Genomic DNA, 26,399 nt, shown 5'->3' with positions numbered 1-26,399 from the left:
GGACACAGCAGCAAGACAATGATCCTAAACATGCAGTTAAGGCAATCGAAGAGTTGGGGCCATCCAAGTCAGTCACTTCACCAAGTCAGACACCAGTAACTCAAGGAACAGCTGCGGTTACATTTGGCAAAATGAGCTGTTTTTTCGGGGTTTCAAGTTGGTTTTAGAATAAAACAATATCTGACTACACCAACTTCTTCAGCTAGACTTATAATATCTGGGCAGATAAAACAAAATTCAAAGGCTTGCTTAGTTAAATAGTTAAATTGTGCTCTGACTTTAGATGAGGCACAAAAGAAACTTAAAGAAAGATGTCTAAGAACACTAGAGGAAAAGTTTTGGGTATGGAGGAAGGTTTTCACTCCAAAAACAAAACTCCATTCCTTTGTCTTAAGGGCCACGTGTTGTAGAGCTAACATGGTCTTTTCTAGTTTTCTGACTAGTGATTTTAATTTAAGTTGGTCTCTGCAAAACTCACATACTCTGAAACATCCTTATGGTCAATCAGTCCTGATCCAAAACATAAAACTAGCATAGTGATTAAAAGAAAACATTCAGAGAAACACAGTTTAGCCAGCAACTCTTACAACTTTAACTGTCAAAACATACATTTTAATACTAAAACAACATAGTTACGGTATAATAGCTAATATCTTATGCAGATTCATAACGGCAATGGTTAAAGAGATTTCTGTCCTTTGGTCAGTAGATGGCAGTGTCACATGGTAAACAAAATGTTAATTCTGTGAATTAAGAACTTGCTCATTTAATTTCATACAAAAAATAAAAAGTTGGGTTAAACATCAAGACAACAGATGCTATGAAATGTTAGCTGAATTACTGATTAGTTAGACAGCTGAATTAAATTAATTCAGATCTGGCTGAAAAGGAAGAATATCAGTTTCAACTTTTATAATAGGCATCTGTCGAGCCTTATCTCAGGTCAGGGGGTGAGAAGAAAGAGAGAAAGGGTGTTTATGTTTGCATGTGTGTGGGTGGGTGATGGATGAGGAAAGTAGAAGAAGATGGGGTCTGTACACTCTCTTCTTTTATTTGATTTCGGCGAAAAGAGTCAGTTTGTGGTTCTTCACATCTTGCTGGGATTTTGTTATCTTGACAAGACATATTTTCTCAGCAGTGGAAAGTTCTTGTCTTGTCTGGCAGGTCTCCAAATTGACACATTTAACTACTGGGGAGAGGAGAAGTCAGTTTTGCAGATCTGGAGGAGTCTCAGGAGGAGGCTTTTTTCTAACTCCCCATGGAATTCCATAGGGTCGTAAACAATGCTGCCGTATGTTTGTGAATACGGGAGATATTTATTGTGATCGCTACTCACTTTCTCAAGACTAGATTGAAGGCAAAAAGCTGCACTACCAGACCCAGAATAAGAGGCTGTTGATGTCTGTGGGTCATGTAAACTTCCAAAACTCACCCAATATCAAATGTAAGCTTCAAGTTTATGTTGTCTAATTACATTGTGTTTTCTAAAAGGGTTAATTCTTATTCAGTTCATCTGATATGGATATCACTTTAACCTCATAGTCATTGTTTAACCAAAAATCTAACATGCTGTAAGACAAAGACACCAAAAAGGGAAATGTGCCAAGACAGACTGCACATTATTTCGTATGATTTAAACTGTATTATTATATACTAATTTATAGTAGAATGACAACATGCTGCTATAATTTTACTCCTTAAAAAGACTGCATCACCGCATTAACACACAGATCAGTTATTTGACAACTAATTTTATCTCCTCTAATGAACAAATTAATACTGCAAAGTGTTACACATGAGTTTGGGTAGATATCACAGAAGAATGTCAATATTTAATGATTGAGCAAAACCCCAAATTGAGCCCACTGCCAACGGTTTTACAATTGCGGTTCAGCAATAACTTTGTATGTCAATTACAGTATCGTTAAGGTAAAATCGTGGTTGTGGAAAATACATTATAGTTCCAGTACGGGTGGACAACATCATTTGGTTAAGGTTAGGGAGTGATCATGGCTACAATTCATAATGTTCATAATATGAACATTAATTGGTGGTCTGTGACAGGAGGAGCGCTCCAGTCTCCTGCATGAAAGGTGGGCTCGCTACACATCCATTCACTGCCCTGACCACCACACTTTAACAATCTGCCTAAGTACATAAAGAATAAAAGAATTGTTGAATATGGATATAATTTCTAGGGACAATGGGCTGTTTAGTTTTTAATAAGAAAAATGGGCGTCGAGTTGTTTAGGGGTGAGTACATCGACTGCAACATTCATGGTTCTTCTTCCAGAGGGCCTGTGTTGTATCTCTCTCTCTCCATTTCCTGACATTACTTTACTGGCTCTATCTAATAAAGATATACAATTCCCACCAAAATAATTATAAGACATAACAGTGTAAGTAGGTGCTGACCAATTTTTGAGCAACATGACCTGTGAGATTGTCAAACTGAGGGTTCTGACTAATACAAAACGGTATTAGGTTGTTTCTCTTAGACCCATTCATACACACAACCATATTTCCCTAATCAAATGTAGCTTGGGTTATAAATACAGGAGATCAGTTTGGTTACACAAAGCTGGTGATGTTGTATGCTACTGACATCATTCAAACAAGTCTGATTTTGTTTTTGTGTGGCATAAAAGCATTTACTTCTATCATCTAGAGAAAGCATACCATTTTTCAAGCTAAAACATCAACTAAACAACCAGATTGTGTCAAGGCTTTAGAAGAGATAATGGACCTTTCATATTAAGTGAACATTTTTCTAAAAGTAGTGTCTACCAAATGTTGCTAAGAAAATATAATTAAAGTGCCACGGAGGTGGAGAGGATAGGAGCTTACCATGAGGCTGTTTGTAAACACTTCATTACATCGCTGTCATTCAGCAGAGAGCTCCCGAGACAGGAACAGTAAAGGCTTCATTGGCTATATCTGATAATGAGCATACCTCTGGCACAACAGAATGAAGCAGAGATAAAAGGGTTTAGTGCATTTTCATCCAGGTCAGTGTAATTGCACAAGCTTGGGTAACTAGTGTTGTAATAAATGAGAACATTTATATAATGTACACCGGTCAGAAAAACAAACCAGAATATATTAAATGGGAGAAATCAGATTTCAACGTCCTGCTCCACAAGGTCTAATTATTCTACTTCTTCTTACATGATTATCTCTAGACCTCATGAGTCAGGTCCGGTCTATGCAAGATTAGGGTCAAACTAATTTGTTTTCCAGTCAATGACTTCAAGTCTTTTGGTGACTTTGCAATATAAATTACAAACCATTCTGATTCAACCACTTTAAATAACAGCACATCTGAGAAATGAAGAGTTTAGACTCAAAACATCTTTACAGAAATCATTAAATGGAGTCAAGGTCCATCATATAAACAGAATACTGTGTTTTATGTCTTGTTATACTGCTTAGGGAGGAACAAAGGAGAAATACAAATAGAGAGCTCCTTTGGTCAATAGCTTACTTTCTTCTTCTCTGTGCTCAAGGACATGAGACTATGATGCAATTCTCATTGGCCACTGACTCATTTTATCTATGTCGGGAGAAAATCTTGTAGATTCTCCGCAGTGCCTTTTATAAGAAATACATAGGATATTATGGATATTTAGAAAAGTAAATTGGAATATAGGCCCTTAAATTGTGTCTTTAGACTTAGTTGTGTATAAAGTAGATTTGTATTAGAACATTGAAAAGAAACCAAAATGATTGATTCTGTAATCTATCCTGTATGCTTGCTATTACAGTTTTTAATACAATACTGTAATAATAACTTCCATAAACTGCACATTGTTAGCTTCAAGATACTATTGGAATCACTAATTGGTCCCATCTATGACTTCAATTAAGAACACATGTTATATTTGTCAAAGAAGATTGCAAGAGTGACATGTCAACATGTTGATCATTTAAAGAAGCAGGGTAGCTATTGAGTTATTGGCTAGAATAGACAGCCAGCCAGACTATCGTTATCATTTGTTCAGTGACTACTGTGTAAATCTTGGTTTCATGTTTTGTACTGTTTTGTCAGGGTGAAACCAAAGTGACGGTAGAGAGCACAGTCCCCTAAACAGTACATTTGTGATATTGCACATCTGCGTCATTTCTTTCTGAAACAGAGGCTCATTTTTTCAAACTTGTTGTGAGTTGCTGTTTGCCCCAAGGCTCCTGTTGTTAATTAATAAGAGCAAAGATTATAGACTAGTTACAGGTGGGACATGGTGGGAATGTTAATTGCAGAATATAATTATGACACTGAGGAGTCTTGTCATTTTGAGAGCCTAATGTGATGCTAACGAAGGATGGATGTGAAAGCAACCTGTGAACAGTTTAGCAACTCAAAACCAGTGCTACCCATTGACTGAATATAAGGAGTGGACGTAGTCATCGTGACGTCAGCCGTTGGTTTGTGGACTACCGTTTTGAAGCCTCGAGTTTGGCTGATAGGGCGCCGCCATGTTGTTTTTTTGCAACCAGCGACACTGGACGTGACCACATTTGGAATAGACAGTGGAGCTAACGGCCGTGTGTGGAGCTAGCTAGCTTGCTTAGCTAGGTGCATTTTTCAATGGCGCTAGTTAAATTTACAAGGTCATGGGTACAAGTCACTCGTACTAACCTGACTGACATGTCGCCATGGTAACGCTCAATTATTACGCTCAATTTCTTACTAGTCAATTATAGATAATCCTGTGCTGAAGCAGACTCTGCTTTATGGTCTATTTTCCTCTAAATGGGACCATAATTTACTAAATGAACATCATGCTGTGTTGAAGAAGACTTGAAACTAGCGACTGAGACCATAAACTCATTAGGAAAGTGTTTACTGAGGGAATACATCAGCTGAGAATTAGGGTCATTTTGCTCCATGATCCTGCTCCATTAGAAATAATGGAGCAGGATCATGGAGCAAAATACTTCTTCTCGCAACCAGAAGAGTCGCCCCCTGCTGGCTGTTTGATAGAATGCAGGTTTAAGGGACTTCTGCATTGGCTTTGAATATCAGACCGGGAGCGTCGTGCTTGGTATTACCGTAACACCATTTGATCCTTCAGCTATCACTGACATTATTTACTGATTGGTTATGTTGAAAACCTGCTGACCTACACAGGATCCAGCTGACAGTGGTCAAAGTGCTCCTGAAATAAATTCCACTTGTGCTTATTTTCTTTCTCTTTAGGAGGCGCAGAGAGAAGCTCCAGGCCCACCTGAAGGAGAGTCGTAGTTTGAAAAACTACACTGCTAATTCCCATAATGCCCTGGATGACAAGATGAGGGCGCCTAACACCAACCTGCAAATGCACGAGGTGACTACTGTTGTTTTGCTGCCTTTTAGTGTGTCGTTCATTTTGGTCCCAGTCCATTTCTTTTAAGACTGATGTTTAGAAGACTGTATAACTAGGATGACATTAACTTCAGTCTATTGTGGTTAAGAATCATCAAGATTTTAAAATGAGTGGGCCTTAATATTTGTCATTTCAAAGACCATATTCGGTTTTATACAGCATCACCAAGAAAACCAACCTTTTAATGAGCCATTAGTTGCCACTAGCACAAAAGTAAAATAACTTGTTGTTTAGAACACTCACAATTTGATATCTGGTACATCTGAGATTATCACAAATCAGACATATGAAGTACACATAGAACAACTCAGTGTATTAGCATCTATCATAAAATGCATCACCCCATCCCCCGGCAATTGTAACGGCATATGAATCTGTGTGTATTCCTGTATCAACCTGGCCACTTGCATCAGGCTCGCAGGTCGTTGAGTGAGCAATCGTTCAGCGGTTTGGGAGCACGGTGTTGGCTACATGACATTCATCTTCTTCTCAGCGCTTTTTGTCATCACAATCTCTCCCAGGTGTGCGTCTTGAGGTAGCTGGCATGGAAAACAGTTTGTATTGCTGTCAAATCTACATTTTCCCCTTCATCTTGGGGTGGACTATATGCATTTGTGCACCAATAGGCATACTGTAAATAAGCTTTAGTCATTTTACATGTTAAGTTACCTATCTAATCTACACAGGTCTGACATCAAGCTTCATTGGATAAATGGTATGTTTCCGCCAAGGGCATGATTTGAATTTACAATGAAGCAAAGCACATGTACTGTATACACTAGGGACTCTCTACCTATTGTCAACACATTAATATACACCTGATTGATAAATCACTGTGTGGGAGAAGCACAGAAATGTGCATCCTGTATGTGAAATAGAGATAATTACAATTCACAGTGGTAGTTCATGATACAGCTTTGTTTACATTTGCCTGATTTATTCCCTGATTCATCCTCACCAGGCCCATCAGTATAAGAGCAATCTAGACTGTCCTCTGAAGAGCAACATCGGCATTGGTCATTTGACGCCAGAGGGGGGAGGTCAAGGCAGTTGGTTGGAAATAAAAAATGCATTTGTGAGAGACTCTGACACCAGGGACAACAGTTCCCATCCCATCTTCATTACTGGTTTCTTACAACCATGTGGGCAATCGCTTATCCAGACCTTATTCAAGTAGTTTTGTTGCTTCCACTTAAACAGACCTTAAAGCAATATTAAGATAACTGACAATCCCATTTAAGCATATTTGTCATACAAGTTACGGGTGTGGTATCGATCTACTCATCTTCCACTTGACAAGAAAGCAAATAAACATATTTCTCCAATTGACCCTTCAGTAAGCCAAGCCCCCCTTAGTTACTGTTGCCAAGTCCGACAGACTGTTAGAAAAACTGTCCGACCTGTCGGAAATATCTCAGCGCTGCAACTGTCTATATCTGCACTCCCTGGAGAAATATTGTCTAATTATTGGAAAAATGATAAGAGTGATCTCAGAAAGGAGACAGAAATTTTTGCATTAGACATCTGAAGGTTGTATTCAGGCTGTCAAACTGACGTGAAACAAATAAAGACAGAAGCTAAAGGCTACTGATCACAGAGTTAAAGTAAACCACTGCATCACCTGACGATTGAGACAAAGGACAACGATATTAAGGATCAACACTGTTCCTGTAGAGCTGGGTAGATCTCTATTCACTATTACAATCATTAAAAAGCAGAACAGTAGGGATTTATAACACTACATTCAGTAGTAATTTAGCTAGCATTAGCTAACTTACATCACATTAGGAACAATGCACAGCCCCAGGAACAGTATTTAACCATATCTTGGAAAAATACAGCAAAAAAAGTACCTATAGTACGCTGTGATTGGCCAACTGCCTATTAGGGGCGTAGCTTAGCGAAGGGTCAATTGTCAAACTATTTTTTTAAAAACAGAGGCAACATAGAGTAGAGTCATTTTTGTAATAGGACCTTGAAATCTTCCACAATGCTGAGACTTTTAGCGAAATAAATGATGTATCTTCATATAGTTCTACCTTCCCTACAAGCATTTCAACATATTTCACTGAGACAGACTAATGTCTCAGGCTGGTCACAAGATGCCTCTGAAATGCAGGCAATAAGGCGACAATATACTGTATCAAATGACTCAGTGCCTAACTTGAATCAACAGGTCAAAGAAGTAGAAGTGTCTGGATGGAGCAGGACTGGACAGGCCCTGTCAACTTTAATCTTGAGCTAATAGACTTGCATGAGGTTCTTGAGATTCAGTTCACAAAAGGTTCAGATATCTAAGATATAACTTGGAGACAGAGCTAACAAAGGCTTAAAAGTTATCTGTAAAATCTGGAGTTTGTAAAGACGGTGTGTCAGGTGTGCCTCCTCATATTACCCTCAAGCTGGCTGCTCTGCCAAGGACAAACAAACTGGCTTCCCAAACTTTAATGACAGTCAAGGGGGTGGCAGCAATCCAAACCTTCTAGATGGATTTAGATATTATATGCCATAAAATTGGAAATGGTCTAATCAAAGTGATGTACAGATTTAGTGCAACTATACTGCACTAACTGTGTGCTGAAACTTAGAATAACAGATATATCACTTCTTTAATGTGCAGATACTATAGAAAACATCAACAGTTATTGATAAGAAGGAGAGCTATTGTATGCACTGAGACCACTGTTCTTCTTTCTCATTATTATTCTAGAGAAATTTATTGGCACTCAACTAAAACATGTTTGGACTTTTAACTTGAAACTCTTCCAATGTTTAGCCCTTTGGGACATTATTGCTGTTACTTTTTACTTTCGTGTCTTTCATATTTTTGTAATCTCTTTTCTACTTTTCTTATTATGAAAGTCAACGGGATGAATGTTCAAACCAATTGCTCCTTAAACTCCTTCCTTTTCTACTTAGAGCTAGGAACTTTAAATGGGTCACTGTACTCTATCAGTTCACTTCAACTTTATAAGATCTTTTTCATACTTTCTGAGAAATCACAGTTTAGGTTTTATACACCTTTTAGAGTTTTTGAGACTTTATAATGGATGTGAATTTAGCCACCTAGAGTGGGTCAAAATCAAAATGTTCATTCATGCCTCCTTTAACTCAGAACATAAAATCTAACCCACAAAAGTTATGCTTTTTGATCTACGACCCTTAACTGATTTAGGTTCACTGGCGGCCTTTACTGCATTTGTAACTTAAGGACAAAAGTTTTATACAATACAAATGTGTCAGATTTATCTTACAGATGTTGTTACTACACACAAAACATACGAAGAGTTTATAAAATATGATGTTTTGTAAACCACCCAACAGTTTATAAGTACAGCTGAAAGGATTAGTCAATTAATTAGTCAGATGACCAAAAATTCACTTGCAATTTAAATTATTTTTAATCAAAAACATTTATTTGTTCCTGTTTCTTCAATGTAAATGTTTGCTGCTTTTCCTTTTTGATTTTTTCAATCATTGTAATGCAGTTTTAATAACGTTGAGGTTGGACAAAAGAAGCATCGTGAAGGTGTCACTTTGGGCTGTGGGTAATTGTGACGGCATTTCCCACTATTTTCCGAATTTTTACAAACCAAAGAAGTAATTGATTAATGGGGAAAATGATCAGCAGATTAATCCTTCATGAAAAATAATTATTAGTTGCAGTCTGATACAAAATAGTTTAAAATGAGCTCCACTTCAACCAACTGCAACAGTAAATTCCTGCTTTCACATTAATGCATGAGTAATGCAAATCTAATGATACAATATATAATACTATAACAGGCACAGGGGCCATTTGTCTTTTAAACTACAATTTAAAAGTAGTCCTTTGGCTATTATTTTGCTAATTGCTCTATTAGCCCTAGCTCATGAATTACTGATTATTGTTTACTGACTACAAAATGTATTGTTGAGAAAAACAAGCTTGATCTTTAAATGTTGCTTTAGAAAAATCTTTTATTTATTTACTTTCTACAGGAGCCTTTGGGAAACTTACATAAAATAAGTAATTGTATTTGTTTATTTTGTGCCTACACACCCAGAATCACATTGATTTCTGTCTGCAGGCAATCAATTTCCAAAATGTCTGAACACAAAGCAACAAGCACAGGGTCAATGCTGTTTTGGGAACATGCACTCTCACAAAAGTGTCATACACAGCAGGGTGTTATGCTCAATTTCTTTCACTCTTTGTTACATTTCTGTGTTTCTAATCTAACTTTAATAGGGATTTGTACTTTTTTTGTTGTTGCATCTAAGCACATGTACATGTAGATAAACACTACACATAACCGGGCAGGTCAAGATGAAGGCAGTAGGATTATCCAGCAGTGGCCTGTTATACGAAATGAGCACTTATGATTTGCACTACAGGGGCCCTTTGTGGGAAGTATTTGATTAGGAAGTGAACTAAAGAGCAGCTCTGACAGAGCTGGTCTTTCTCTCTCTCAATTAGTTTTACCACCCTATCATGTATTCTACAGGTTTTCCACAGAGTCTGTCTGTCATTGCGGCATAATTGAAACTGCTCTGTCTCTATCATGAACAAGACTATCCTGATCCTACTCTGCTAAGCTTAGGTTTGTGTGTTTATAATACTGTTATTGATGCCAGCATCTCTGCACAAATCATAAAAATCATCTCCTGGTTCCCTCCCTATAGTCTGTCAGTGTTAAAAAAAAAAAACCTCAGTGCCAGAGGCATATGGTGTATGCTAGTCCCTATCTTAGAGATTAAAGCATCCATTACAGTACACACACACACACACACACACACACACACACACATATATCCATTAATATACGACATTACGTGCTCCCTTTGCACCACAAATGTCCAGACTCAATGAAGTCACTGTCAAAGCAATGATTACTTTTGCCTGTTGTATCTGTGCATGTTTATGGAGCTAGAGAGCAGAGTTTCTTTGCCTGCAGCTGTGCGAGAAAGCATTACATTTATATTAATGACCTCTATAAACATTCAGTAGTGCTGTATGACACATGCAGGCAGTTTCCGGTTTTTCCTTGGGCAGTCTTTTTAAAGCCTAAATCTATTTTCAAACTGCAGCAAAATGCATGCATTGTCAGCATTAACAGATTGGTGGCACTTTTCTCTCTTTGAGCTGGTAGGCAGAGCGCTTTATTTGTCTATAATGGTTAAATAAGTTAAATACAAGACTTTTTTTCTGTCTGTAACTGTAAAAGCAAAGCATTGTTAAGTCAGTGAACTTGGAACTTCCTTCAGCTACAACTAGCAGGAGTGATTATAATGACATCCATTTCTTCTTAATCATGAATTAATTAACAGCACATGCGAGCATTAACAGATCCTTTCTCTCTCTGAATAATTGTAGCATAATGTCTTGCTGTAAAAAAAAAACAAAAAATCATATTTTCTGTTTCATCACAGGCTTTTCACTGCAAGCTTCTGTATCAATTAGCAGCTTGGATGTGCATGGTGTCAGAACACCAGAGAGTGAACACAGATGAAAGAAATTAGAGTTAGAACACAGACAGATAAGCAACAGGGTGGTGTTAGATTGGACTGTTCACTCCCTCAGATATATTGCAATACATTAAAACTGTGTATTTGTATTTTTATTATCGTACAATATCACTCAGTGCATTGTTAATTAAAGGGGTAGTCCAGCAATTTAGGATTGCAAAGTTGGGGGACTCACAAGAGACAAATTAAAATATTGAAGCAGCAGAGGGTGAGACTTTGAGTCCAGGGGTCACAATTACATGTTTCACAGGTGCTGCTGATAAACCTGCTTTGTAATTATCTACATTCCCGCTTCAGTGGAGATGGTAGTCTACAGAAAGTATAGTATCAATTCAAGTAAAAAAAGAAAGTATGTCATGATCTTATAAGTACAAATCAGCCTTCAAACGTTTGAATGGTCACATAACTATGGCAGCATGGGTGACACTAATGAGGCTGGTGTCCAGCAGAGGGTTCTAAAAAGGGATTGCGTTAGTGACACACTTCAAGCTCAGAACTTTATGTTAAGAAAAGACATAAAATTACTTTGGAGGAAGAATTTGCACAAAAATCGGTCTCTTTTACCTTATGTTACAAAAGTCTAGACGATGCTGAGATAATGCTGAAGAGAGACAACTGTCAGTGCCATATAGATGCAAACCACAGGCAGGTTTGTGTAATAGATAAGAAATCAAACCAACACCACTCTCCTTACATCTTTAAGGCGTTTAAAGTTTAAAGTCTAAAACACTTTCTTGTGTTGTCCTGTGTTCGTTTGAGGAGTTCACAGCAGATCGTTGCTGCTGTGCAGCTGAGTGAGTCTGCCTTGTCAACCGTATTGTGAAGTGCAGAACAAAGAACTGCTTTGTTTCATTGCATATTTGCCTCTCCAGAGATGGGGCGAACATAAAGAGAGTTGGGACTTACATAGTACCAGAGTAGTGCTGATTTAGATCTCTTGTCATGACGGCTACCAGAAGGAAGGATAGATGATGAAGCACAGATCAACCTGGATGGGGAAGAGATTCAAAAGGAATGGAAAGCAATAAAGAGAAATATATACAGTATAACTATAGGAAGAATGCATTTCTGCATTTCTGAACAAAATGAATGACGTGATAAATCTGGTCAGAGAGCACCATAGTGACTTGTTCACAGAAGAGGCAAAAGATGAGCCATAACTTTTGTTTCAGAGTACAGGAGGTGGACAAAGTACCATGACCACTTCATTTGATATTACAAGCCAAGTGAAAGTATTTCTGTCAGTAATGAGAGCTGTATAAATGGCATCCACCCATATTAAACACATAGGCTGTTTTTGTAAACATCTGAGACTCCATTTTATCCTGTTTCCTGATATTCCACTGTACAAAGAAGCACTGAGATCTAATTGCATAGATTTACAAATCAACTTTCCCCGCTGTGATGAATCAAGACTTTGAAAGTGGCTTGATAATAATTTATTTCATGGTATTTCTGCCTTATTTAATGCTAATGAGACTTGAATTGAAAAGATCAAACAGAGAACTGGGTTGATATGCAATGATGGGCATGTATACATCGCAATAAAGGCTCTTAGCACAAAGTCAGTTTTTATTTAAGGCTGTGAAACATATATCTTCAGCTTCAAATTGTGAGCAGCTGGTTGTCTTATTAAATGATGATGTTAATTTCTGTGCTGCAAATGGTCAAGATCTCATCATTTCACCAATGAAAATAACCTTTTATGTGCTTAGATTATATTATCTTGTTACACTGAACAGAATTATAAACACAACACTTTTGTTTTTGCCCCCATTCGTCATGAGCTGGACTGAAAGATCTAAGACTTTCTCTATGTACACAAAAGGCCTATTTCTCTCAAATATTGTTTACAAATCTGTCATAATTTGTGTTAGTGAGCACTTCTCCTTTGCCGAGATAATCCCTCCACCTCACAGGTGTGGCATATCAAGATGCTGATCAGACAGCATGGGTATTGCACAGGTGTGCCTTAGGCTGGCAACAATAAAAGGCCACTCAAAAATTTGCAATGTAAATTGCAGTTTGTCAAAACAGTCTTCTGTGGCATGGTAGAGTAACTTACATTTGAAAATAAATGTTCCATATATGGCAATTGCCTTTTACCTAAAACATCATAAATACTTTCACAGTGCAGCAATTCTTCCCAGGTAGGCTCTCACTTTTTTGTGGCCCAGCTGAAACATATTCAGCCATCACTGACAAGTCTGGACCTTAGTGTAGTTGCCACACTTCACTGATGCTAGAAGATTTGTGACACAACCGGAAGCCTTAATGCTCTTGGTTTTATCAAGCTGTCAGCAGCCTCCCTCTGCTCGCCACAAAGTACAGAAAAGGCAAGAATGATGCTGAGGAAGGTGGAAAAGGGCGGAAATAGATGTAACTCGACTCCATTTAGTCTGACAGTCAGCTCCCAGAATCAAGGCAGTAGGAACTCCCACCCCCGAGGTTCTCAGTGTGTGAGCAAGAGTTGGGGTTAATAGAAGAAGAAATCTCAAAATACCCTGCTTGTGAAGGAGGAGGAGATTTATTCTGAGTGGGAACACTTTGTATTGCATGGTTGAATCCAGGTCTTTGACATCTTGATAGGATTCTTCAAAACATCCTACAAAAACGTATGTAACTTTTTTTTTTCTTGTTTGTTTCCACAGTACTGCAAACGGTCCTCCCAGTCTCGCCAGGGAAATGTCTGTGAGTCCAGCTTTGCACCCTGCAATATCTCCACTATGCCATCCAGCAGCTCTAAAGGCACAGCAAAACATCACAGGTATGTAATTTAATTGCACACACAGAGACGTACAGGTGTAATGTTACACTAGAGATGCAGCTGTCCCCTCCATTCCCTGCAGGAAACAGCAAAAATGTTAATTATACCAACAATAGGCAACTTCAGTGTGCTTTCCTATAATAAGCAGGGACGCAGTGAAGAGAGAAATTGAATTACCCACATTACAGTGCGGCCAAAGCTAATTGCTGATTTATGGAAGAATGATAGTAATTATAATTAAAGCTATAAACATGTTAATAAGCATATCTATAACAGTCATGAACACAGAGGAGATGCGACAGAGATAAAATGGGAAGCACATGTGCCGGGATTTATGAGCCAGCGCAGACGTGTAAACCCCTGTAAGCTTTTTTTCCCCTCACAGTGCTCAGTGGTGTGTTAGAACTGGCTGGACTTTGGCATGTTCATCAGCAGCAACACACTCCAGCACTCACTTCAATGACTACTTATGACAGAGTCAGAATTCACATCTTTGCCCAGGCTGGATTTTCTGTTACAATACACATGAACAAACACATTCACAGATCGGAGCCAAAGAGAAGGGAGCTCCTGCAGATCGGGTTTGTACGTTACACTACCTGGTATTCTGTTTTTATATTTTGTAGGAATTTCTTTCAGTAGTACATGCATCGACTTATACAATAACCTCTGCCCCATGTTTTGTGTTTATACTATGTGTGTGTGAATGCACACATACCTCTTATCTGACTTTACTCCCTTTCATCACTGTTCAGCTACAGACATTCAAACCAGAGAGCCTCTCAATGCGCCCATGGTTTTCTACCTCTAACTACTAAGAAACCCCACTAGAACAGCTGGAGGTTAATCACCTTTTTTCAAGGGGATCCAGGCACTAGCTGAAAGGAGATTTTCCCAGACATACTAGAAATACAATCAGACAACCTTCAAACCACAAAGTCCGCTTCTCTTTTGGGTAAACCCCAGCAAGATTTTTTTTATTCCTTTTCTCTCTAGTTCTTCTTGCTCTCTCTGTGAAGAGCTGAGATGATCACAAGGTTACTTGGCTGGCAGTCTGTTGCGCTTACCACAAATGACATTCTTAGTGGGCAATCAGGGTTTATTTGTTTGCAATCGCATCAGCTTAAGCAACGACTTGGACACTATTGTCAGGATAACAGTGTGTGTTGGGAGACCACAGTCCAAAATAGCCAAAAAGAAACTGGCCGTGGCTAATTCTGTGTTCGGAAATATCTCATTTAAATGCCTTTATGTGAATCTCTGCCAGCACTATTAAGTGCCTGACTGTAAGCAGAGCTTCCAGTTGTTATGGCTAAGAAGCTCATTTTTGGAGTCAAATCTATCCTTCAAAACAGCAGTTAAATTTTGAGTTAAATTTGAATGAGTGCCCAGAGAGGGCATTTTCTGCTTCAGTAAAGTAAGTCGAAATGTACTTACACATTTTCTGACTCCAAAATCTCGTTTGAGAGATTGTATGTAAGCAAAGAGGACAAGCACATGAACACCATGCTTTCCAATTACTGTCTGATTTATCTAGGAGCCAGAGTTCCACTCTGAACTTGTGGCCCTTTTCTACTGCAGGACCTTTTCCAGTAACCTTTTTGGGATACTTGCATTTCAACAAGGAGATTATTCTTATTCTTTTAACTTCTTACCAAAGGTCTTAATGGGTTTCAAAATTTTTGACCCAATCCAAAATAGACCGACGGAAAACTTACCCAAACTCTGTGTGCATTAATTAATCCTAAAAAAGAGAGATCAATCCAAAGTCAGTCAGACAGCCACACCGCCACATCCAAATGGATAATTAGACGTGATTCTAATTGTGGTTGACCCAAACGGGAAAAAGACAAGCAAGAAGAGTAGCAGCAACAATCAATCTACCCTGTCTCACCTAAAAAAACGCATGTTCTTGATCTAACTCATCTACAACACTGCAACACTCATCTAACTCTTTTATTTACTTCTTTTTTTTCCTCAGAAGTGGTTCCTTGTCTCACAGCCCAGATCAGAGATCGCGGCCAGCCCATTGGTCAGCCCCACGCAGGACCCCACCCATACCCAGGGGAAGGCTAAATCCAATTGGAGGATCCAAGTATTCAGGACCCGCCTACCAACACCTTCAGGAAGTGGACTCATCTGAAAAGGAGGCTGAAGCACAAAGAGGGTGAGGAGAAAGTAGTGAAGGCAACTTAATGTGTAGAAAAATAAAGGCTATTTTAGGTGTAATGTAATTACTGTAATTCAAGGTTTTTTCTTCACCATCTTCACTCTTTCTGTCAGTTTTACCTCTTTGCTGTAGAGGCCCGTATAGGTCGACCATGCAAGTGGCTTATTAAGACCCATATTTACATTTATTTTTAGGCTGAGTCCTCTAATACCCATTGTAATTATGATGGGAGCAAAGAATTAAGTCAGGTGACGTAATATAAGGAGCGGGAAAGTTCACATTAAGAAGTGGGTGGGTTGATGGATGAATGGATGGGTCAAATAGGTACAGGACTTTCACCCAGGAGACCGAGGTTTGTATCCCATGTGAAACCACGTCACGGTTGACTTATTTGAAGATTTATGGTAAATAATGTTACATAAGTGACTTACATTATGTGAGTTAAGTTACGTGACTAATGCTACTTATTGCACATGGCTTATGTAACATACTTATTATAACCCAAACCACGATCTTATCCTAAACCTAACGAAATTGTGACTGTTTTACAACATTAACTATGTGCGTAACGTCACGTACTTAAGGTCCAGGATGGCTTTCGCTGGTACTTCCGGTCACACGTCATTTTCGGGATCCAACCTATTTTGGCTTTTCAGTATGAGGATGTGCTGCAGTGAAAGCCACTAAGTGAAAAATACAAGCCTGCCATGGACATAGCTTTGGATTTCATTTCAAAAGTGGATATTTCAAAGCCATTTGTGTGCATTTCTTGTTTTTAATCTCCTTTAACCCCCCCTCCCACACACACACACACACACACACACACACACACACACACCCCCTCACTCCCCGATCCCTTTGTTTTCCAATCTGCTGAGCAAAGATAAAAACAAGGTCACGTTATGTTGTGGTCTGCAGTACAGTGGCATGACTTCAAAGAAAATGCTTCGCATAGAGCTTGTGCTTTTAAGCATACAGGCTGCACATTCAGATTCTTCACTCTCTTTTCCTCTCTCTTTCCCTCTCTGACATCTTGTCATGCCTGCACTAAATTATCAGCTTTTAATGCGATGGCTTAGGAAGTAGACCAACAATTATTGCTTTCAAATGTAACACAGTAGGGTTACACTTCTCAGGCAAAGCTGCATGTGCATAGCAGCCAGGGGAAATGTAAATGATCAGTGTGAATGATAAGCAAGAAATGTATTTAGTGTGAAAGGCACTGTGGTTTGACCCATTTTTGGTGGGTCATGAGTCACTGCTTTTCCCACCTGGACGGGCATGCCTCACTTCAGGCGTTCAGGGTCCCAGCTGTCCTGATAAAGCTCCACATGACCTACATGCATACTAATAGAAAGGAATAGGAGATAGACATGACTGAGCAAAAACACATTCACAAATACAGTGAGCACATGTGCACACAAATCGCATGCATACAAGTGCCCTCTGGTTGGCCCGTCAGTGTCTCCAGGTTGACCCAAGTGCCCCACACGTGCCTCTGTTTGTGCCTCCAAATGTCCGTTGGTGAGTCAAAGAGCCACTGGCCATTTCAGGTGACCTCTGGTTGCCCCAAGTCTCCTTTGGGCTACCCAGGTGTACTTGATTTAACCCAGCTGTGGTCCGGTCAACCCAAGGGTCCTCTCTGGTAGCTGAAGTCTCCTCTGGTTGATCCAAGTGTCATCTGGCCAGCCCATGCCTCCTCTGGTTAGGCCAAATGTGTTCTGGTTGGCGCAAGCATCTTCTAGGTGGTCCATGTGTCCTCTGGTCAAGCAATGTGTCCACTGACCAACCAAAGTACCCCTCTGCATCACTCAAGTGTTCTCTGGTTGCCCTAAGCGCCCTCTGATCAGCTGAAGTCATCTTCAGCTGATCAGCCAACCTATGGTTGGCCCAGATTATGCCCTTGTCAGCCCATGTGTCATATGGTCACCCTAAGCATCCCCTGGTCAACCATGATGTCACTTAAGTGTCCTCTGGTTGACCCAAATGTCTTCTGTTCACTACAAATGTTCTTTGCTGCCTTTTTTACTTTTGCTTCTGCCCCTAGAGCATTTACACACTCAATTGCACAGAATGAAAACTACCCATCCGTAAACCCCCCCCCCCACACACACACACTTCTCCACAGATGCTGCGTGAACATCATGCGTAGTTTCGGACCTACAGTTGAACAGGTTGTGCTGAAAGACGAGAGGTCACCCTCGCTCACTGACTCACACATTCAGACCACACACACTCATGCAGCCTGAGTCACTCACTAACCTTCTCACTCATTCACTCATAACATTTCACACATAACAGCAGTGGGACAGACTCCATTTCCCATAGCATAGTCTGAGTTGCCATGGAGACATTTGACCATGACTGCATAGAGACTGAGGGAGAGACTGGTGGAGAGATGCAGAGACAGAAATAGAGACGCCCAGTTTCAATGCATTCTGACACAGACGGAAAGCGTTCAGAAATATAGTAAAAAAAGAAGAAACAGCAGCAGGGCAGTAAAAGGATGTGATAGAGGAGTGTGCAGATAGCATATGACAGTTAGAAAATGCTTTAAAGAAAGGTTGCCCGTTCTATTCCATGCCTGTTAGAGAAGCCTAGTGTTATCTCAACAAAATGGCTGACAGGGAGACAGAATGTCCTGTGTTGTTACTACTATTTTAAGATAAAGCTGTCTCTAAAATGGCTGAGGGAGAGACTGCATGCCTTTTTGTATTTTGGTCCACTGTTTGCAGTATGTTATTAGAAACATGCCGGTTTCCCTATCTAACTTTTATATCTGTGTGTAGGCGTACACACCTACATGTATGTATAAATGCTCGTGTGCTCTTTGTTTCTGTATTCCCAGTTTTACAAGGTCACTGCATAACAGTACATAGATATTTTACTTTGTATTTAGCAGCAAACAGATGAGATATATTAAGTAATTATCTGTAGGGGAATGGACTAATGAAAATGACGGTTAACACTTGTAAATGTAATGAGCTCCCGTAAAAGATAAAAGCCCAGTCACTTATCTCACCTCACTTGCACACAATCTCTCTGTAATACTCCTCTAGCTGCTCCCCCGTCACTCCAGGGTCTATATTTGAACTCTGCTTCATAGATTTTTGCAATCTGATTGTGTTTCAAAAGAGAGATTTGTCTGTGAATGTTATCTTGGGAATTAGCACCCTCGCATCATCCTCTCTTAACGCTTGCGGGATCCTCTCTGTGGGCCTGCTAAATCTCCACTGTGGTTTTTGGTGAGGTTTTCATGTCTCTAAAAAAATACTGCAGCAATGAAAGGACAGTGTCGTTTCCTTTGAGTCTGAAAAAGCGCCTTCTTCTCCCACCACTATTTTTGCATGCCTTGGTGGAGAGCATGTGTGATGAGGTATTGTAAGGGAGTGGGAGTCAAAGTTGGATTTTGATGTGGTGGAAAAAGCAAGCCTTTGCAGAGGATTGTGAATTATTACACAAATGAGGCTCCAATCTAGAAAGCCACTGGATTAAGACACTGATAACAATGAAGGGCATGGTCAATCTTAGAAAGAGGGAGAAAGAGATTATGTCTGAGCTCAGTGAAGTTAGGTCAAGACCCAGATACAGGACAGAGACTTGGTGTAATGGTGCTTGACTAGACCCAAATGCAGAAAACACATAAGCAGTGTAATTTTCTTCAAAAGCAAAAGTATTTGGCCATCAGTACCTGTCACTGGTGCAAATGTCAGGGAACACTCATGACAGCTCCAGAATCAGCACCCCGGACAGCATTTGTGAGAGAAGAGATGAGGGTAGGAGGCAAGAATAGTGGCTTTAGATGCTGAAGTAACTAGGTTACTGTCCACTCTCTGCAACCCTGTTTCTTGAACTAAATTGCAGCTTGAGAAACCAAAGTTCTTTGCCATGTATACATCAGCCCAGTAGCCTGGGCGTTACGTTGATATCAGACAATTCTGCTCCTCACAGTGCCAGCATTTAGTGTCAAAGCAGGAAGTAGTGCGCCTTTTGGTTGCCTAACCCTATGCAGTGCATTAACAATAATTTATTTCCCTAACCTTAACCATACCATAGTTGCCAGACATAGATATTTTAGAAAGCAATAATTTTAAATCTTTAAAAATGTAGAAGACATTTTGCAGAATCATTCGGCATTCACATTATTCTCTGAGGTTGGCATACATACATGTAGCAAGGTTTCTAAGGATGTTTTTAAAATATTGCATGTGTATAACAACACAGGGAAAGTATTGCTGTGGGAGTGCAGCAGTGCAGCAGGGTGCAGGAGAACATGATTACTCCCAGGGGTGCTTCTTAACACTCAGAATAATTCGATCCAAAGTCCAACTAGACTGAAATTGACACTAAAATAAGTTTTAGTCAGTTTCTGCAGCTGAACACTACAATTCAGATATATTCCCACTGTGTGGAAAAACTGTGGGTTTCACTTAAGTTTGGGAGCAAGGGGAGTAATCTGATTACTGTCAAGCTGCATGTAAACACAAACTCTGATTTCTCCCTGTAACCTAGTTTCTTGCATCATGTAAATGTTGTCATGGTAACAGGAAACAGATGTACAGTTTAATTTATTAGGTTGAGCACAAGGACGGCCAACAACCATGCTGAGACTAACAGGGACAGACAGACTAAATAGGCAGGATGCACAAATAGGAATAGGTTGACAAGCTGATTTGAGAAGCAACCAAAACAGGTGAACACACTGAAGACATCTGCCAGACAGGCAGTAAACATAACACGCTAAAAACCATAGCAGTGGAGTGAGGGAATACACGAGGAGGATGCAGGTATGACTGATGGCAGAGATTAAAAACTTGAAAAATATAGGAAAGCTCTACCTACCATAACTCGAATCAGTGCTGTTATACAATCTCTGAGCGTGAGTGACTCAAAAAGGATTTTCAAACAAAGAAAACAGGCTTGACCTGAAACTACTAAAAAGGAATGATGATGATGATGGTGACGCCTGATTACCTCAATTGTCCTTGACCGAGGCGGACTGCCTTAAACTTTAAAACACTTTTAATTTTCAACATACTTAAAGTAATTAAATCAATAATATAAAAAGTGAACTCTCTGTTACCTCTTTACTTATATAAGGGAGTTGAGGTTTTTGGAGTAGTTTTTTTTTTTTATGTGTGTGCGCGGACTGAGATATAAAGAGATGAAAGAAAGATGTCAAACCCATCGTCTTCCCTCTCAGCATCCTCGGTTAGCCTGTAAGATGGCAAAGGGCGGAGAGCTGTCCCTCTGTGCATTCTGCCAGGGTTTCAGTGTGGGAGTTTGAAAAGGCGATCGAGTTGAAATCACACTCAAAGACACAATGACTTTTTCTCGAAGTGAAGTGAGGAAGTTTTTCTCCAGTTGAATAACCTTCGCTCCCTTTCTCTTCTTTTTGTCTCTGTCTTGTCTGCCTTCATTCCCCATTTCCTGTCTTATGTAGTTGCCAAATGAAAGGAGCCAACCAATGTGACGACCCCAGACAAGACACCTTCCTTATGGGAACTCCTGTTTCCAGGCCATTGCCTTGGAGCAGCCGCATGGAGGAGCATTCAGGCCTTTGTCCTGACCACAACGATCTGAATCCCAGCACCCGCAGCCTGCGCAGGCCCGGACGCCGTCCCAGCCACTCCCTCTCTCCTCCATTTCGCTCCTGCTCTATCCCCATCATCCCCTCCGTCCAGTGTCACCATGACAATGAGGTGTCTTGTATGCAAACCAGTGTCACCCCAGCAACCGCAACGATGTCAGTCACCTGCGGAGCCATGTCCTGCAAGGAAGAGAGGAGAGAGAAGGTAGCACACGCCACGTTGTCTGCTTCTTTCTGCTCATCTGCCATTGGACAGCAGCAGGATGAGGTGGCGCTGCTGCTGGAGGAGGCGCAGGAGCAGCTCAGGGCCTTGGCTCACAGGAAGCAGGAAGAGGGTGGGCTCAGCAGCAGCGGCTCGACGGCTGCGATGATGGAGGCCAGAGAAACTGTTTGCTTCCTGAACCTTAATGGAGGAAGTGTTGGGGCACTGAGCTGTAACGGACCCACTCAGACCCAGTTACTTAGCCCCAGCCTATCACACAGAGACCTGGGCCAAATCAGCCAATGAAAGGACACGATTTAGGACATTCAATTTCGGTTTGACAGTGTTTGACAAACTCTGGTGTTCTGCATCTGTGGGACACAAATGGAAATGCTGAATTAAAAAAAAATTGTAACATCATGGAAATTCTGAAAATGTGCTGACGATATGCATACTATGTGGATACAAACATACAAACACTTCTTGAGTGGCCGCCTTTACACCGACTGACAGTATGGAAAAGGAGAAAAAAATATTTACATGCATTTATTTACAAAACAAGAGAAACACTTCTACTTAGGCAAAAAGAAACCAAATAGTCTGTCAAATCCATGGTGTTTTTAATTGTAAAAAGAATATATAAATATATATATATAAATATATATGGATATAAATATATGGAATTCAAGAAGTGACCAAGTACAAAGTTGGAGAACACAGGAATGATGTAACTATTTTTCTTTTTTTTTCCTTCTCCCTGTTTAGTATTAACTCACATTTTGGTTCTTGCTCAGTTCTAGTGAACTTCATTCACGTCCCGATGCACGTCCACGAGTCCACGTTCTGTGAGAGTCTGCACAGAATCCAAAATGGCTAACGAGGAGGGAGCCTCCACATCAACCCCCCCCCCCCTTTTGAAAACCTGTCTAGCCAGCCAAGAATTACAGTACAGCCCTGACCAACAACACTTTGAGGATTTACGACACAAAACTAAAACTGCTGTGTGTGTGTGTGTGTGTGTGTGTGTGTGTGTGTGTGTGTGTGTGTGTGTGTGTGTGTGCGCTCCTCAAGTGCAGAGAGGGAGAAGAAGAATAAACAGGAAAAGACTTCTTCTGCAGGTGGTCGGATTTGGGAGGGCAGATTGTTGAAGACAACCCAGATGCTGACTCCCCTTTGGCCAGTGTTTCAAACCAATTCTAGATTATTATTGTTTTTGTTACAAATTATATTTTCACACACATATGCACACACAGTCACCTGTGCATTATTTTTCCGTTTATTGGATTTATCGGATGAATGGACAGAAGGACAAAAGAAGGACGGTTGGGTAAGGGGCACCACAGGAGCTAATCTGACATTTTTTAGTTGATTTGGTATTGCGTTTTTGGTTATTAATGAACAATGCTGCTTTCTGGGGCTGACGGGAGGGAGAACCACAGGGTTTGGGTACTGAATCAAAAAATAAATGTCTCTATGTTGTATCCTATGAATTGGAAGCTTTTGAATCTCTGTATGAAGTTACACCCAAATGTTTCTGGTGACAAAAAGTAAAAAATGGTTGCAATTCTGGTAAAGAGTTTTTCAAAATAACATTTGTTTTGGTTGATTGCTTGGAAGACATTTTGACTCTTTTCGCCTTTTCACACCCAACCCGGTTTGAAACCAGTATTCTCTAAGTTCTTTATCTTACCAAAGTAGCTGGTAGTTTCATCTTTTCACCAGCTTCTAGAAATACAGAAATGAATGATAAGTTATGTTTTAAAATATGGTTTCATTCAAAAATACTATACTGTACATCCATTTATGAAAAGATCTTGATACCTACAAAACACAAAACATTTCCATTCACATAACTTTGTCTATTGATCTATGAGGCTTAAAACTGGTTTTAATTTCAGTTGTAAACAACATCAATTGCTGTCTCTGTTCATTTTGGAATGAAAATTACATGAATAAAAGGGGAAAGCTGGCTTTGATACTGAGGCACTCCACCAATATTATACTCAAAAGTATTTGATAAAAATAAATTGATTTGGAAAAACATTAATTGTAACAGCAATGTAAAAGATTAAACTTTCTACAATAAGCAAAAGTTTAGATAATTTTCTGTTTAACAGTTTTTATCTTCAACAAACCCACCAAAAAAGCGGTATGGGGCTTGCTTTCAAAGGTTTACTCTTGGACGACATTTTAAAAGATAGGAGTGATATCTGGATTCTTTGTTTTTGATATGAAATAAGTCTAACATTGAACACTCAAAGCAGCCCCCCTTTCAAGCTTTGTGAATGTGGCTTCATGTTGTGTCTTCAACTGTTTTCAGCCAACATGTCACCACCTTCTGTACTCATGATCCTTTCTGTGGCACTTTCCCGTGTGTGACCGACGCGCTTTTCAGTTCAGAAATGTTCATTTAAAAATGTGACACTCCTGAGAATTCCCACTCTCTTATCAAATCTTTCACAATAGCTTATCCTTGGGAACATTCACCACTCAGCTCTGCCATCTTTTTTTAATTTTATAAACGACTGAATGGCAAGGCTACACACACACACACACACACGCACACAAAAATCAGCCCAGCACATTCTTTCTTTTGATTTGAAGACTTAGTTTTCCATGCTGCCATCAAATCCTCAAAAGGAGCTTTTCTATATCACTTGTTGAACCTCAACAGTTATTTGATACTGATGACCATCCAACATCCATAATGTCCTCACCAGGACAAACACTGGTGACTTATGGAAGTTGATGTGCACAGACACAATGCAAAAAAAATGTGAAGTTGTTTGTTTGACCAACTGTAATCAGTGTATGAGCTTTTAACAGATAAAAGTCTGCAAGAATTGTCTGGATTTATTTTTGTCTTATCCTGATATGAGCCTTGCAACTAGAATATTGATTGATGTTTTCGCAACATTTCATAAAAGAAAATCTCAGCTCTGGAGCCTCACAGAGGAGGAATGTACATAACACATAAGTCATAGCCAGAAGCCAAACAGGCATTTCTGTTTTAATTGACAGTCCTGCGTGAGTTATTTCTGCACCTCGAGAAAACAGCAATTACTTTTGACATGCAAGTACTTCAGCACAATGTACATCTGAGCATCTGCAATTATACAACAGAGGAGGGAAAAAGTAATTTAATGCAGGTGTTTCTGCTTTCCACTCTGCACATCTTTAAATGGCTGTACATGTGCCAGTAATTGAACATTGCTTACTGCATAACTTCACATCCTGCTGGTTTAACACTCTCAGAAGTAGCACAGGAAGAGATATCAGGGTTCAATTAGGAAAACCTCGCTGCTTTCTCTTTTTATTAGTCACAGCATAGCTGCCTTTCTTCGTTTTAGTCAAGATTATATTTAAAGTATTATGAGGTGTGTCTGTGTGTGGGACGTATGTGCGCAAGTGAAAGTATGTATACAGTTAAATATTTCATTTTTATTAAATAAAAAACAAATATTAGTGTTTATTTTGATCATTAATACACAGTTAAAAGTCAGAATTAAAAATAATCATTTCAGACATCCAAGTGAAAACAGGGCTTTACAAGAGTTTAACAATTTATTGTTATTTACTAATGCCTTATCAGCAGCCCAATTGTCTTTGTCTGTGTCTAAGACTGTAAACATTGCAAGAGGGCCTTGATTACCATTAACCACAGAGATCAGTGGAGCAGTTGGAAGTCTAAAAAATTTGGGTGAATAAATTAATCATCTCACTATTTTCAGTTTTTGTTTTGCCCAATTAAGGGAATTTATCACTGTTTGTATTATTTAGAAAAGTAAAACTTTAGAAAAGTAAACATTTTTTAAAAGGTCTATTGACTCAATTAATAAATACAAAAATCTGAGTTGAAAAGTTTTTATAGCAAAACAATATTGTGCACTGTCCATTGTGGTAAAGTAATCACTTTGATCTTGCAGTTGGAAGAGGATATGACATTAGGTAATGTCGTATCCTGTGGGAACAATCTGGGTGAATATTCGGGGATGGGTGCAGGCATGCAGTTGTGTAGTTTCTAACACTATTCCAACATTTGACTGTCTGCACTCTCACTTCCCCTCTCATCCCCAAACAAAAGCGCTTGTTTAGCTGCTTCAGCTGTGGTCAGTCAGATGGCAAAAAGTAAGGCAGAGAAGATCTGTGTGTGTGTGTGTGTGTGTGTGTGTGTGTGTGCGTGTGTGTGCGCGTGTGTGCATGAGAGAGAGAGACTGATGGCAGGGAATAGAGGTTAGACCATCAGGCCAGAGAGATAAGAGCTACAGCTTGATCCTCCAAAAGCACTGGACTGCCATGCCAGGCAACCCCATCAGACCTCATCTGAACTGCACGCCAGTTCAGTGTCTGTGAGCCCAGATACTATGAACATTTGTGTGCATGTGTGTTGGCATGCATGCATTTTCTACACTTGCGTGCATGCATGCATGCATGCTTGTGTGTCAACATCTCTTTCTTTACCACCATGACTTCACACAAACCCCTGCAGCTTGACCGGCTACACATCTAGATAACAAACACACAAATAAAAAGCAATGATGCTTTGCTTTCAAAGGTGGTTTGAACTGGATGAAGTCTGTGATAGGTTGTGAGAGCCAGATAAAGAGAGAGGGGGGATGAAAAATGGTCAACATGGCGGAAATGAAAGAAAAGCTAATCCTTGTCAGAGATACTGCACCTTTGGATGGGTAATTCATGCACTAAATTGTGTGCTTTTGTGTGCATGTTCAGGTGATATTTTCCTCCAGAGGTAGAGTTTGTCTTCGTTAACAAAACGTTTCACTTCCCATGCAGACTCT

At 39.7% G+C, this 26,399-nt stretch overlaps 1 protein-coding gene across 1 annotated transcript in view; it reads left to right on the top strand.

Moving 5' to 3' along the window:
- LOC123980620 (pro-neuregulin-3, membrane-bound isoform) overlaps positions 1-23,190 on the top strand; it is a 358,599-nt gene extending 335,409 nt beyond the window's left edge. Inside the window, exons 8-11 of the mRNA XM_046065115.1 lie at positions 5,198-5,324; positions 13,523-13,638; positions 15,620-15,805; positions 21,252-23,190. Of these exons, the coding sequence (XP_045921071.1) occupies positions 5,198-5,324; positions 13,523-13,638; positions 15,620-15,805; positions 21,252-21,906 (1,084 nt within the window). The 3' untranslated portion in view covers positions 21,907-23,190. The remainder of the gene's footprint in view (positions 1-5,197; positions 5,325-13,522; positions 13,639-15,619; positions 15,806-21,251) is intronic.
- Positions 23,191-26,399: the final 3,209 nt, after the last annotated feature.

The sequence above is a fragment of the Micropterus dolomieu genome, linkage group LG12 (genome assembly GCF_021292245.1).
Source record: "Micropterus dolomieu isolate WLL.071019.BEF.003 ecotype Adirondacks linkage group LG12, ASM2129224v1, whole genome shotgun sequence".
Lineage (NCBI taxonomy): Eukaryota > Metazoa > Chordata > Actinopteri > Centrarchiformes > Centrarchidae > Micropterus > Micropterus dolomieu.
Note: the sequence above shows the minus strand (reverse complement) of the source record. Positions and strands in the feature narration are given on the sequence as shown.